The 16,386-nt window shown below is 41.9% G+C and overlaps 1 protein-coding gene across 1 annotated transcript; it reads left to right on the forward strand.

The window, feature by feature from the left end:
* The first annotated feature begins 291 nt into the window (after positions 1-291).
* On the forward strand, positions 292-15,854 carry LOC143127681 (aldehyde dehydrogenase, mitochondrial-like). The gene is made up of 13 exons (XM_076289316.1): positions 292-521; positions 1,441-1,545; positions 1,926-2,066; positions 4,164-4,243; positions 5,651-5,762; positions 7,904-8,032; positions 8,200-8,313; positions 8,414-8,516; positions 8,931-9,115; positions 12,499-12,663; positions 12,765-12,922; positions 13,080-13,194; positions 15,479-15,854. Exons 1-13 carry the CDS (start codon positions 405-407, stop codon positions 15,509-15,511), a joined length of 1,557 nt encoding a protein of 518 aa, XP_076145431.1. The 5' UTR covers positions 292-404; the 3' UTR covers positions 15,512-15,854.
* Positions 15,855-16,386: the final 532 nt, after the last annotated feature.

The following is a 16,386-nucleotide window of genomic DNA, read 5'->3' on the forward strand; positions in this document are numbered from 1 at the left end:
ACCTAAATAGGCTCACGAAATGTAACTCTTGTAACATCAGCTGACACGTATGCATTGCATTGTACAATGCTTAATTTGACAGATCATTCTGCTTTGTCACCAATTATATCACACTGGTGATTTTGGTACTGTAGTTGTGCATTGCTCGGCCCTCATGCCGCTACCCAGATAGCAAAGGGGCGTTGAGGGGCGTTGAATTCACGTTTGTTTGAAGCGGCGGAGGTTGATTCAACGTGGATTCAACGCCCCTGTGCTATCAGGGTATCGTCTGCGCAGACTCAGATTCCCATATCAGCATTCAGGGGCGGGCACTGGACGTCAGCGTCGGACTCGGATTAAACTTGGCCGTGTGAACGTTGTTACTTTCCCCGGACCCGTAGCACGAAGGAATAGCAAGTTACACCATGCTGCGCACCGTGTTGACTCGAACTTTCCCCCAGCTGTCGAGGATATCGGCGTGCCAATATTCCGCTGCAGCTATCCCTGCACCGAACACTCATCCCGATGTGCATTTCAACAAGGTAATGTCAGGAATACAGTAGCCTATAGCCTACGTAGCGTGCGAGACGCAACAGAGACGCCTCAGCGTGCCAAAAAGTTTGACAACTTAGGCTAGCTTTAATTTTATGCAACTGCATGTTGTAGCCGATAGATTCCTGGAATGACGTGCAAAGTATTGCCAACTTGTTGCTTTTGAAACAGTGTTGCTATGTTTGATTGCTGTCACGCGCACTTCATCAAAGTCTACTGTAGACTAATTTGACTTAACCTATTAGCATTTAGTTACACCAGTTTGCCGAAGAAGCCTGTCTAATTTCATTTGAAGGCATAAAAGTATCTTTTTAAATTTGTTAACTCCAGAACGTTTGTGTAGCTATGTTGTGAGGATGTGAAACTGGTCCAGGATGTGAAACTGGTTAGATTAAGTAGTGTACCTGTCATGTGAAATTCCTGATCTGTAGGGTCAAGATCGTTGAATAACTGTCATAGTCATTGCAACGCAATGTATCCGAAGCTCGTAGATTTGTAGGATGAACCCATAGTCACACTTAAAAATTATTCCCTTATCTTCAGAGAAAGCAATATATTTGGCACTAGGCCTCTCTACATTTGACCAACTTCGGGGTGTTAAACACAACACAAAAACAACATTGCAATAGTTTCCACCTCTGCAGTAGATAAAATTCTCTTCTGGCTACTCTATATTATAACCAATATGATATTACGCTTCACTGGGAGAAATAATGCATTTCTTGTGTTCGTCAGGAGGCTACTAGAATATTTGCAGATGGAAACATGTACATGTTGTAAAGACGTCAACTCTCGTAGCTCTATGTTCTAGTATAGAACAAGAGTACAGTTACTGAGTATGGAGTAGTGACCAGACCACTGGATCCTGTCTCAGTGGTCTGAATGGCATGTTTATGTTTTTCTGCTCAGCTCTTCATCAACAATGAGTGGCAGGATGCGGTCAGCAAGAAGACCTTCCCCACCATCAACCCTTCCACTGGAGAAGTAATTTGCCAGGTTGCAGAGGGAGACAAGGTGTGTGTGTGTGTGTGTGTGTGTGTGTGTGTGAGTGTGAGTGTGAGTGTGATTGTGAGTGAGAGAGAGAGAGAGAAAGTGAGAGACAGTGAGAGACTTGTATGCATGAGTGAAGTGTAAGTGGCAATGTTGAATGTAGTTGCCTTGGAGTCATGATTCTCACATTTCACAGTGTCAAGAAACATGGCATGTCGTGCTGCTTGAATGAAGTTTGTTAGGGTGTGTGTGAGCGAGGCTAGTTTGAGTGTTTACTGAACGCTGGGTTAATGACCCAGCTCATTTCCTCCCTGAGATATTGTGCTCTCCCAACCCCCAACCCCCCCTCTCTCTCTTTCTCTCTTTCCCTTCTCCCACGATTCCCCATCTTCCTTTCCAATCAGGCTGATGTTGACAAGGCAGTAAAGGCAGCCAAGGATGCCTTCAAGTTTGGGTCCCCATGGCGGCGGATGGATGCATCACACCGTGGGCTTCTCCTAAGCCGTCTGGCTGACGCCATCGAGAGAGACGCTGCTTATTTGGCCGTAAGTGTAACCACTTGCTCCGTCTCATGCACGTCCCTCTCTCCCCTCCTCTATCTCCTTCTTCTTCTACCACTTTCTCTTTCTACTACACTTACACTAATACTTAAAACATATGCACTCTTATCCTCTAGTACTGATTGATGTAGTATTAATTCCTACCTAAGGTCTCCTATGCATTGTAGCTTGAATTGTATTCCTTATTTGTGTAATTCTGCTGTGAAAGAGCATTCAGGGGCGGGCACTGGACGTCAGCGTCGGACTCGGATTAAACTTGGCCGTGTGAACGTTGTTACTTTCCCCGGACTGTGAAAGAGTCTGCTAAATGAATAAATGAATAGTAAAAGTAAAAGTAAATGTCAACGTCTTGCCTGGTGCTCCTGCTCAAATGACTGCAACTCAAATACTGAGTATTGAAAAATGGATAAGAATATCAAGATGACCTTTGAACAGGATCTCCACACATGAATGTGGCCAAGCCAGAGAGGAACATTCGGGCCAGATGGAATAATATTAACCTAGTGCTGAAAACACCAATGCATTTGTTTTTGTCGGTGACTGTTTCATTTTATTATATTTTATATATCCGTCTATAAAAAGGTGTTACTACTCATTGTCAACAAATGAATTATCAGCTTAGCGCTGGACAGTGTTGTTTGTCTAACTAGACGGCCATGAGACAGCAGCGAGGCAGCTGTATACAGTTCAAATAGATGACAAAGGTACTGATGACATGGTGTTGTTTTGGGCTCTAATAGTGTGTTGGGAAATTGGCTCATTGTGTCGTACTGTGCGATTGTTTTCACATGTGATTCATCAGAGATATCGTGAATTTTGGTCAATAGGTGTGGTGTAAAGACTTTACAGTTTACCTAACGTTATGCAATCTCTAAACTGCTGAATCATTTAGCAGCAGTGAATAGCCTTGGGAGGGCCATGATCAGCTGGATTTCCTCATGCCTTTTGCAGGGGTTGCTGTGGCCATGCTGCTACAACGTTGCCTTTATCAGCTCTCAGTGGTTTTCTCACAGACCCTAAACCAAACTGAAGAACCACAGTTCACAGTTTGACAGTTAGCCGCAGTTACAGAGTTTTGTGGGCAGAGTTTGTGAAATGGCGGAAATAGGAAAGTGTTCCACCAGGAAGTAAAGTTGACTGTGGTCATTAATCTTTGTAGCAGTGTGGCTGCACCATACAGAGAAGATTGTAGATCATACATAGCATGTATTGATTGTAAGGGTGTCACGATTTCGATTTTATTTCGAAATCGATCGAAATTACATCTCAATCTCGAACTTCGAACTTAAAAGTAGAATCGACGATGCAGCCACACCCCCAATGTCACGTCCAGCATGTATGCCAAGACGCACAAACACACATGCACGTGCTGAACTGCAGCGTCAACACTCCTCTAATTTTAGGCTGCAGCCAGTTAAAATATAGGCCTACACATCAACCTACCGAAATCAAAGCCCCTCGTGCTACTTTGAAATCACCGGTGTGGAAGTATTCGTTCATTCACGTCAATTAAAACTAACTTAGCCTACTCAACTTGGCAAGTGAAAAGATGGTCTAATTACAGTCCAAAGTTACTTTAAGGCTTAAAATGCACATTGTACATATTCCATGAACACTAACCTTGGGTCTCTATGGAGTGTGCTGAAACAATCAAATTAACATTCTGTGTTGTTTCATTTTACTATGTTCACGTCTCTGTTTTAGCCTAAAGTTAGTTCTGTTTACATTACAACCTCACGGTTGGAACGGTTTCAAAGCGGTTTCAAAATAAAAGCCCCCCGAAAAAGAAAAGGAAAAGGCCAAAAAGAGTAAATAACATATAAGGAATGCATTAATAGTAATATTTAAAAAAGATCGAAAATCGAATCGAATCGTGACTTTAAAATCGAAAATTACATCGAATCGAGGATTTGGAGAATCGTGACACCCCTAATTGATTGATGGCTAGACTGGTAGACGTTGAGCTGTTGGTCATGTGGATTAACTCCAATCTAGCCTGTCTACGGTCAATGCTTTTCACTTCACTCTACTTGAAGTTACATAACCAGGGTCCATGGCTTAACTTGACCTCTTGTTTTCCAGGAACTAGAGACCCTTGACAATGGGAAGCCTTATGCCGTGTCCTTTATGGTTGATGTCCCCATGGTCGTAAAGGTTCTCAGGTATGTGTCCGCATGCGGGACAGAGATCCTCCACTTACTGACTCTAGGGAACTGCAGAGCTTACGAGGAGTAGAATTAGTGGTGCAAGCCTCAAACCTGACAAAATATGCCAATCAACTACAACCCTACCCTCGGTGCTCCTGAAGCAGCCTTTGCTGATTGGCTGAAATGGTGTACTGCTCAGTCCCATCCACTGTATTTTCCAACCCATTCACAGAGACAGAACTCTGTGTGTTCACCAGAGTTCACACACACACACACACACACACACAACGGAGGGGCAACACACAGATAAATTCTCCAAATGACAACACATTATTTATTACACTAGTGATTACACTAATAACTAATTAAGTATTAGTGTAATCTAGTGTAAAGTCTGCAGCTATAATGATGCAAAGCTGCATGAAGAGTGGAAGGTAATGACAAAAAGAAAACAGATTTGGTTCATGGCTGTACTTGCTTCAGTCCCTGTCTATGGCTACTGCACTACTTTGAGTTGGGCTCTACAGTACCTTGTATTGCATTAGGCTACTCATTTACTCCGTTCAGCCAGCCATTAGATAGTAATTATGTGGTAACGCCTTTGGAGGTCACCATCTGGATAACATTTACAAAGTCTGTTGTGTCAGCCTAGTTATGTTTTAAAGCAGTGTTAAAGCAGAGTTGAGTTGAGTAGCATTACCCTTGTGACATCTGAGACATGAAGCTGTGTGGCTGGGGTGAAAAAGACAAGACTTAAGTACCCTAAATAAGTTATCCTCTGCATGCTCAGAGTATGAGGATGTGCCAAATATATTAAGAGAGTTAAGTGCAGTTCAGTAAGTATTGTTTAACTTTGTTTATTGAATAATTTACCAGAAACACTTTCAGTCTCACAGCATTATCAGTCACTGTGTTTCAGACTGAACCTACTCTATTGAAATCATATATACAGTATGGCTTCTTGTATGACTAGTTTAAGGAGAAATTCCAGTTATTAGTTCTTCTGCATCACATGACAGGCATGTGAGAACCTCTCTCTGAACTCTGACCTGGCATATCTTAAATTCAGAAAACACAGATGAGCGCTTCTGTTGCCTAAACTCAGGGGCTTAGCGAGGAATTATGTAATCCAGATGTAGTTTACCAGAACAAGCAAAGTCAGCAGAAGCTAAATACAAATGGGTATTGAAACTACCCATTTGGTAATCACATCTAATTAGTGTAATAAATGGATTTCAACAGACACGGTCACTTTTTCCAGGATTAAAGACTGATCCTTCAAAACTTTCAGTGTCCCCAGATTAATGAAATGCATGTCGGATTACCTGTTCTGATTCTGTATATCTCTCTCTCTCTCTCTTTCTCTGTGTGCGCGTGTGTCTGTCTGTGTGTGTGCGTGTGTGTGTGTGTGTTTGTGTGTAGGTACTATGCTGGATGGGCTGATAAGTGGGAGGGCAAGACCATCCCCATTGATGGAGATTACTTTTGCTACACCAGACATGAGCCCATAGGAGTGTGTGGCCAAATCATTCCTGTAAGTTAATGTGTGTGTGTGTGTGTGTGTGTGTGTGTGTGTGTGTGTGTGTGTGTGGGGGGGGGGGGTGCTGGCGCTGGCCAACTCAAAGAGGTTGTGGCTAAAAGGCTTGTGATAGACTCTCTGGGAATACTTGCTGGGAACACCTTTATTGACTTTTTGCGAAAACCCAGCTGGACAAAAAGGAAAAAAAGGACTCTCAGAAACCAGCTACTTTTGAAGTACCCAGTGAATGGAAACAGATGAGGAGGTGCACAAATACAGCATAATGATTCACTGGTAACTGGGTTCCTAAACGGCTCTGGCCTAAATATAAGAATGCAACACAGGCACAAACATAATGCATGAATGATATTTTATGAGGGGCTGACAAATGGTTGAAGAAACAAGGTAATATATATTGTTGAAGATGAAGTCATGCAGATCCTACATTTTGTAGACATGTGTGCTCACCACAGTTCAGTGAAGTGTCTTACTGATCCGGGAGACATGGAGAGAGAGGTGCCTGAAGGCAGTGGAGCTCAGTCACCATGTGCTCAGTGGTCTGCAGATGTTTGGGTTGGAGTAGAAAAGGAGATGGTGGGCCTGGAGAAGGAACCGGAAGATGAGAGAAGAAACAGACACAGATCGCAGACGCAGAGAGGGAGGGAGGGGCGATGGGTTCAGTCGAGGACATTCCACTGGAACGCTGCCTGGTTGTGTAACGGAAGCGTTCACCACAGCCATTGGTCAGGTTGTGTAAAATGAGTGTGGCGCCTCTTGTGGAAATTCTTGCAGAGTGCATGTTGTGTGTTTAGGGTGTATATATGTGTGTTTGTGTCGGGGGGGGGGGGGGGGGGGTACATATGTCATGCAGCATATGTTTCAGGAATGATAGACTTTTTGTAATAGGTTACATAACTAAATGTTTTTGTTGAAACAGAATAGAAATGCATTCCTGACAGAATAAGTGCTACAGCAGCAGGAGAAGGCAAGAGGAAGAAAAGATAGCCCTGGAATGTGAGGGAGAGTTAATGGACCGCAGACTGCCTTCACCTACCACTGTTTCAAATTTGTACAACGTGTACATTTAAACAAATGTTTCGTCTATAAAGCAGTTAAATGTTGTATGCCTAAACCTTCATGCTCAAACATATGTCCTGTAACTGCTTTGTCAAGTCACTTATCTGCAGGCTTGACTGTGTCCACCTGTGAATCATGCCGTTTGATTGGGGTATGGGAAGGGGTTGCCATATACTATTTACATAGTAATGCAAGCATATATAGGCCTCAGGGTGCTGTTATCCTTGAGGGATGCCATCATACACCCTGTGTCCTGCTCAATATAATTGCTGGAAATTCTTTTCCAAAACAACAATGGCTCCCAAAAGCAATATGGTTCCTTGATAGCATTGCCGCAAAAGGCAATGCCTCCCCGTCGCCTAATTCTGTGTGTTATTATATGTGTAATTATGTGGTTGGTATGTGCTAACACACATTCTGCTGCAGAGGTATTAGGAGTCTGTTGGAATTGGTCTTTCACAAGCTTGCTTCAGAGTTCAGTTTTCATTTTGTTCAGGTTTGACAGTTTTGACGAATTGCCCAGAAATACCCCTATGCTGCAATTGCCCACTGACTGTGCTTGCCCTTGAACCTTATCCTTAGCCACACTGCATTTGCCCTTTTAATAGGACAGTTTATGGGGATTGTGATCTTCAGTAGAACACTCAGTAGTCACACAGGGGAAACCATCGTTATCTGTAGGCACCTTCGAGGAAACTCCAATAAACTGGACAAATTAATCAGTTAAACAGAGACGTGGACAGATTTTTTTAAAAACGTTTTTACTTTTTTCTAACTTTTTTTTAATCTAATATTTATAAGTAGTAATACTTTTTGGGTAGTTAATTTACAATGGAACTGTTAGTTCACTTACAATGGAACTGTTATGATCTATCGATCTGTTTGTAAACTCTCAATGTGAAATGTGGACTAATCTCTCTTATTCAGTAATGATTTCCTTTGTCATGGCTTCTATTTTCCTAATGGCTTAATATTGCTTTTAACTGTGTTATAACAAACAACTGGTGTATAGATCTGATCTGAAATCCTTTCCCTCCATTCTCTCCCACTGTTCCCCCGTTTCTGTTCTCCTGTCCCAGTGGAATTTCCCGCTGCTGATGCAGGCGTGGAAGCTGGGCCCTGCTCTGGCCACAGGCAACACTGTGGTCATGAAGGTGGCCGAGCAGACCCCCCTCACTGCCCTCTATGTGGCCAACCTCATCAGGGAGGTGCGTACATACACCCCAAACATATATAGGATTCATGCTTACATATGCTGAGATTTACAGATACAAAGATCGTTGTATTAATCAAGTATAAACAACACCCTTCACAAGTTAAATCATAATCAAGAGTATACACACTAGGCATGCCTCTATATCCATGCTTGCTTCAGGTGGGATTCCCTCCTGGTGTGGTGAACATCATTCCTGGGATGGGCCCATCGGCTGGGGCTGCCATTGCTTCGCACCACGATGTGGACAAGGTGGCCTTCACAGGGTCCACAGAGGTCAGAAACATCCCTTATCTCTTCCCCCCTCCATGTAGCTCCACTGTTTCTACAGGTGGGGATTAGATGATGTGTTTATATTATTGTGTGCCTTCTGCAGGTGGGCCACCTGATCCAGCAGGCTTCAGGCACCAGTAACCTGAAGAAGGTCACCCTGGAACTGGGAGGAAAGAGCCCCAACATCATCTTGTCTGATGCTAACAGTGAGCTGCCCCCTCCCCCTTCTGCTTTGTCATACTGACACAATATCAATATTCATGGGTTTCAACAGGTCCCTTGCCACAGGTGTATAAAATCAAGCACCATGCAGTCTGCATTCATAAACCAGGTGTTTGATTTTATACACCTGTGGCAAGGGACCTGATGAAACCTATGAATAATAATGCTTGTTTAATTGGGGGGGGAATGATATTTCCACATCATGATACTAAAATGAATCATTAGTCTTAATATCAAAACACTATGTGTTCAGGGGCTCTGCTTGATGAAAGGAGAACGACTTGAGTGTGTGACTTGTGTTTATTTTTACTGTGGTCACCTGAATTCACTGTAATGTGTGTGTGTGTGTGTGTGTGTGTGTGTGCTTGTGTGTGTGTGTGTGTGTGTGTGTGTGTCAGTGGAGGAGGCTGTGGAGCAGTCGCACTTTGCCCTGTTCTTCAACCAGGGCCAGTGCTGTTGTGCTGGATCCCGCACCTATGTGCAGGAGAGCATCTATGACGAGTTTGTGGCGCGCAGCGTGGAGAGGTCCAAGAACAGAGTGGTGGGAGATCCGTTCAACCTCAAGACTGAGCAGGGACCTCAGGTACGTTTTGAAAGACGCTGTTTGCTTATAGTGGTATGAATCAGTTATTAAACACTTAATTACACACTTACTCATACCCAGAGCCATATAAAGGTAGAGTTGCGACAACTCCATTGACACTAATGTTTTTTTTTTCCAACAATGGCAGCTAATGGAAGCCTCAAATAGTTCCCGGAAGTTAACAAATAGCAGCAGTGCAGTTACAGCAGTATAGACTGTTTGTAGCCAACATTTCAGACTCAGATTTACATTCCTTTGCCTCATCCGAATAATAATTATGACCGCCGCGCAGCGAAGCGGCGGTCATATAGGTTTGGTCAGATTTTTTTTTCTTTTTTTCTTTTTTTTTTTCTTTTTCGCATGCCCAAATTTCCGTCAATGATTCCCGGGACACTGAAAGACCGGGGTACACGAAACTTGGTGGGCATGTAACCCCACATGGATAGCATGGAACCATTGTTTTTCATTTTGATCTGTAGCCCCCCCGCTGGACTGGACCCCCCGAAAGGAGGGTAGGGCAGACACAGTTTTCTGTGAATATCTCGAGAACCGTAGGGTTTAGGAGGACCTTTTTTTTTTGTATGTTAATCTCAAGGGGCCATGTCAACCCATTCCATAACCACTCATTTCATGTATAGCGCCACCTAGTTAAACACAAAAAAGTAAAAATGAGGTGTTGTAATCGCAGGTATCTGTGACCTAACATAGTCAAAACTGCACGAAATTGGAAGTATAGGATCATTATGACACCCTCTGTATGCACGCCAAGTTTCGTGGAATTCCGTTCATGGGGGGCCACACAATAAATTAATTAATGTTACTATACACCAACTGGCCTGTAGGTGGCCGGAGACAGTTTTCTGTGAATATCTCGAGAACCGTAGGGCCTAGGAGGTCCACCTTTTTTATGTATGTTGGTCTTAAGGGGGCATGTCAACCCATCCCATTACCACTTATTTCATCTATAGCGCCACCTAGTTAAAAATTAAAAAGCAAAAAATTAGGTGTTTTCATCACAATATCTCTGGCTGACAAGGTCAAAACTGCACAAAATTAAAAGTGTAGGATCATTTTGACACCCTCCGAATGCATGCCAAGTTTTGTGTACTTTCGTTCATGGGGGGCCTTACAATAAAATAATGTATGTGTACATTTAGTGACGTACACCAACAAGGATTCCCGGGACACTGAAAGACCGGGGTACACAAAACTTGGTGGGCATGTAACCCCACATGGATAGCATGGAACCGTCATTTTTCGTTTTGATCTGTAGCCCCCCCGCTGGACTGGACCCCCCGAAAGGAGGGTAGGGCAGACACAGTTCTCTGTGAATATCTTGAGAACTGTAGATGACCATTTTTTTCCATATGTTTGCCTCCAGGTGTCATGTTAACCCATTTCATGTGCACACATGTGCACAAACAGATACACACACACACACACATACATTCACAGTAATCATACGTATGACACATACTCACACAGTAGACATATGTACGCTTGCATGCACAGGCACATACGCAGGCACACACACAAGCACGCTCGCACACACACACACACACACACACACACACACACACACACACACACACACACACACACACACACACATAACATAAACATGTACATGCACACAATTCAAGAATTTCTCAGAATTATGAACAGGCAAGATGGAGGTGGGGTTGTATAAAATGAATTTTACAAGTGAAATCTATGAACTAATCATGTTTTGGTACTTGTTGTCTAGCAGATATCAGTGAGAATTGAGTGTGGATAATGCAATTTAGTGAGACAGCTAAAATCATACAGGCCTTTCAGCGTGATTTATTTTTGTGGAAAAATGTGCTGGACTGGGCGGCGGTCATATTTTGTACCGCTCTGCGGTACATCTAGTAATAATAAAAGTAATAGTAGTAGTAGGCTATCAATAGCCTAATTATAATAATAAATGATTTATGTATCGACTGACTTTTCTGCTGCTCAGTCTTTATCAGTTCCTCATCAAATAAATTAAAAGAGGCTAAAAGCCCAATAAATGTGCCACACGTAATAGCCGAATATAAGATAACCCTTGCCTATCCCATTTCAATTAGGCAGCACTTAACCACCACGAACAAGCTGTCATTAAGTTTTTGCGTTTAGTAGGCCTACAACTTTTATGACGTGACATTTCTTGGCCATTTAGCTTCACCATCACGTCAAGTTGTAACGTAGCGCAATGCTCATCTAGGCTATGGATTTAAGTGGCTTAAAGGCAGCAAAAGTGGGATATAGTGCAACTGCTTCCCCAAAACAATTCCTCCATAACTGTGTATTTAATCGTTTGATATGTGGATAACTTTCAGTGGACTAAACAAAAGGTAAAAATGTTGTTATCACAAGGCTAGCTGGTTCGTTATATGGCGAAGCATATAGCCAACTTTGTTTGCAGCAGTGAAGCTGAGTTTGTTGTTAACATTGTTGGTAACTGTCAGGGAATTTAACCCCAACATATAGATACAAGAACCACAACACATAGTATGGCTTTGCCCACAAACTCTGGTACCAAGAGGAGAGCCTGCTAATGTAAGGAAGAATTCCTTACACCATCAGTCTCTGACTCTGCAGCCCAAAAGCTGTGTCTTTTATTGTACAGATGCACACAGAAGACATAGCGACTTCATTGTGACATACTCTTATTTTACCCACTCACACACACAGACAGGGTGCAGTTCCTGTCTGTCTGGGTGCACACTTAACTTGTACTCTATGTTCTTAGAACTCAGCACAACAACATTTAACTTGAACTCTCTGTTCTTAGAACTCAGCACAACAATATTTCTGCTAAGGGACCATTCGGTATTTATGGAATGGACCACCGGAGGAAAATAGGGGAGGGTCATGTCTTTTTATTTTTTGTTGAGGGGAGGGTCACCCATTTTTTTTTCATTCTAGGAGGGAGGGTCACCCAACTTTTGTATTCATGAAAACAGCAAAATTTGGGCCGTCATCCAGGGCCTCGCGTCTGATGGGCCTCGCACCTGGCCAAAGATGACATTAAGAGTTTATTCTTCATTAACGCCTATTGAAGCCTAAGCAAAAAGTCTGTGCATTGGTTTCTCTATAGAATAGAAGAATTTGTAGTGGCACTTTATGTTTATCATTGAGGTTTAAAAGCACATCGGGCACATAAGGTGACACAAGACATCAAAACGTCCTGAACTGAAAAACAACTATCTTTACCTTTCATTTTCTCAGTCTCACATCAAAATAAGTATTTTATACATGACAGGGAAAACACAGCCATTTCAGAGTGTGCGTGCACTTGCACATGTATTTCAAAGTATGCATGTAGTACTTGCACTTGTTTGCTAGCTTACTGAGCCGTCTCCTTTCACGTTTAGGTGGACGAGGAGCAGTTCAAGAAGATCCTGGGGTACATCAGCAGTGGGAAAAAAGAGGGCGCTAAGCTGATGTGTGGGGGAGGCGTGGCAGCTGACCGGGGCTACTTCATCCAGCCCACTATATTTGGGGACGTCCAGGACAACATGACCATCGCTCGAGAGGAGGTAGGAAGACCTGTGGCTGTGGGTGTGAGGTATTTGTGAGGTAATGGACATTGCCATTTAGTAGAATTTATGCTCAGCGAATACACATTTTTGCCTGTTAGATCTTCGGCCCAGTCATGCAGATCCTGAAGTTCAAGACAATCGAGGAGGCTGTGGAGAGGGCAAATGACAGCAAGTATGGCCTGGCAGCTGGAATCTTCACCAAGGACATCGATAAAGCCCACTACATCTCCAACGGCCTTCGGGCAGGAACTGTTTGGTAATTCTTCATTAGTCTCACAGCCCTCTTACCACAAGAAAGCTGCTTTGTGTCAGATCTTGAGGTTTCTTGTTCTTGCTACTTGTTAAAGATAAGTAGTGGAGATACACGACAGTGTGGTTAACTGCTAAGTATTGATCATTCTTTGCTTTGTCAGGATCAACTGCTATGATGTATTTGGAGCCCAAGCTCCATTCGGAGGCTACAAGGCCTCAGGCAATGGCCGTGAACTGGGAGAGTATGGTCTGGATAACTACACAGAAGTCAAAACAGTAAGAATAACTGTTGGGTACTATCTGTTATGGTAATAGGAATAGGCAAACCCTACTCTCTGTTGGGTAATGGGAAATGTTACAGTGAAGATGGTGACAGAGGTTGGTTGATCACAGCTAGTGGTTTGCCCTGGGACTAGACACAGCTTGTGTTGCTGTCCCTCAAGTGTTCCATCAAAATTAAAATTGGCTTCCAGTCTGCAGAAAGCTTGGCACAGTTTGGTATGATGGGTGTTGCACAACCCCCAGATCAGATATCTGTATATACCAGATAATTTTAACAAGCCACTGGAGAATGTTCTATAGTAAGTTCTTCAAAGAGTTTGCTGGGTAAACATCATATAACATATGCATGAAAATACAGTTGTGCTCATAAGTTTACATACCCTGTACATACACATGCTAAAGTTGACTAAAAATCATCATTATTCATTCACAAAGAAAATTGGTGTCCTTAAAGGTTGGATTTTTCCAATTTTTTTAATTAAGGCATTAAAGATCAATTTCCAAAAGCTTATTTTTTTATTCCTCTTTTTAGTCAACTTTAGTATGTGTATTTACAGGTTATGTAAACGTGTAAGCACAACTGTATAGGGTATGTAAACGTGTGAGCACAACTGTATATGCCCATAGATAGTAAATCAACTGGTTTTGCACATCCTGCTCTGTGCATGGGCTCACAGCCTTTTTGGGGCTTACCCCCAAAGGTCAAACCAAAACGCCAACTTATGGTTACTTATGATGAATGTCCCAAACATTATTATATATAAGTATAAGTATTAAGTACCAAATTTCCTGTGAGGGAAATTTGGTCTCTGCATTTATCCCAATCCGTGAATTAGTGAAACACACTCAGCACACAGTGTACACACAGTGAGGTGAAGCACACACTAATCCTGGCTGCAACAACAGCGGCGCTCGGGGAGCAGTGAGGGGTTAAGTGCCTTGCTCAAGGGCACTTCAGCCGCTTCCTACTGGTCGGGGTTCGAACCGGCAACCCTCCGGTTTCAAGTCCGAAGACTAACCAGTAGGCCACGGCTGCCCACTATATAGACCATGACAGCCGGGTTCTCTACACATAGAGCGTGTTCATGAGCTGAGCACAAAAGACAGGCAAGTTATGACATTGTTCACAGATTCGGAGAGGTGATTTTATTCTGTTGCTCGACAAAGGAACATTTTCATGAGCCTGTACAAATATACACTGTGTTCCTTAAAATTCCATAGTATACCTCCCTTTGCCTCTCGGCACACTGGTGGATAACCACTGATCTATTGTGTGGATTTCAAAAATGTTACATCATACATACAGTCGCTGCATATCATTCATTTTCTAATTTTCTTTCAAACCTTAAAGACAGTCAGTGGTATTAGTTGTGAAGACAATAAAATGCTTCAAGGCTTATAGTGTATGTCTGAATGTCTACAATGTATGCCGGAATATTATTAGTTGACACTTGTTTCTGTGAATGTTATTATTACTAGATAAGAGGTGTTGTTATGCATTAGATGGATTTAGAGGGCCTAGGCATGCAAACAAATACAAAACTGTACACAGAAATGTTATTGTTTTATTAAACAGGCTGTTTCCCATTAATTTTTGATGACAAAATGACCCGCCACAAAATAATCTGACATTATATATACAGTGCCTATAAAAAGTATTCAGCCCCATGCTAAAGTTGACTAAAAAGAGGAATAAAAAAAATCATCTTTTTACCAATCACCAATTTTCTTTGTGAATGAATAATGTATCGTAAATAAATAAATGTTCTTCATTAAAATACAGGGTGCATAAGTATCCATACCCCTATGTTGAATTCCCATAGAGGCAGGCAGCTTTTTTATTTTTAAAGGCTAGTTATTTAATGGATCCAGGATACTATGCATCCTGATAAAATTCCCTTGGCCTTTGGAATTCAAATAGCCCCACATCATCACATACCCTTCACCATAGAGATTGGCATGGTGTGTATTTCAGTTAGCCTATTAGCTGGTTTGATGCTCATTGAGCTCAATGCAAATCACATTAGCTGGTTTGATGCTCATTGAGCTCAATGCAAATCAAACCAGCCAATAGGAGAGAAGATTTTTTTATCCCTCTTTTTAGTCAACTTTAGCATGGGGCTGAATACTTTTTATAAACACTGTAGATAAGTCTATTTTTGTATTGTGCCACTGTATTATACTGCCATAAAATTCTTAATAGCTATGTGGACATTCACAGTGATTCAAGATTGTGTTCTGTTTTCATGGTCTAATGATGTATTTACTTTTCTTGCAGGTGACAATCAAAGTTCCCCAGAAAAACTCATAAGGGTGGAAGTTTGATTCCCAGTCCACAGAAGATATATTAATACCATGACTTATCACTACACAATGTAGCGCTTCTTTTCTTCAGAATTACTGTGTAATTGTACTAATTCTGTCAGAGCCATATCTTGAACTGCAGTCGGGAACTCCAGCCACAGCACAATTGGCTGATAAGTCGTTGGTGCACAGGTGAATCTAAACAGTAACGCCTTTTTTGTTCTCTGAATGTAAGCTTGATATGTACATTGTTATGGCAAAAATGTGAAATTTGAACCCGACTGTTTTGTGTAATAAAAGCTTTGAACACTGTAGTGTATACGGAAAGTTATTAAAAGACCTTTCATGGAGACGTGACCGAAGTTATCTCTTTTTTTCTGATGTGGCTCTCCCTCCCCTAGAGGGCAGGTTTGACCAAAATTATGGAAGCATATGAGTAGCTTTTTTCAAATGAGAATGCAATCTGCAATATGCAATTCAAAAAGACATTACATTATGCAATTGACAATTCATTATGCAATTTAATATTGCAATTTGCAATAATATCCAACAAATTGTATTTTAATCTGCAAAGTGACAATGAAATCCTAAAATCAATTCCAATAATTTTGGTTAAAAAATAGAATAAACATGGATTGAATTGCATTCCATTTTGCCATGGTACTTCAGTCTCAAAATTCAAATGGCAATTAATTTTGCATTTCAATTTTCAATATTCAGTTTCATCATTTAACTGTCAATTCGTTTTGCAATTTAATATTTAAAGTGCAATGTAGGATTGCATTTTAAAAACATATTTGGCAAAACTGTCAATGCCAGCTTGAAAAGATTTTGGATTATTTTGGGCAAAACGTTTTGCCATCGTTTTGAGGCATTTTATTC

The sequence above is a fragment of the Alosa pseudoharengus genome, unplaced genomic scaffold (assembly GCF_046254945.1).
Source record: "Alosa pseudoharengus isolate Yale_2024_CS ecotype anadromous, Long Island Sound unplaced genomic scaffold, YU_APseudo_1.1 YU_APseudo_1.1_scf_17, whole genome shotgun sequence".
NCBI classification, from domain to species: Eukaryota; Metazoa; Chordata; class Actinopteri; order Clupeiformes; family Clupeidae; genus Alosa; species Alosa pseudoharengus.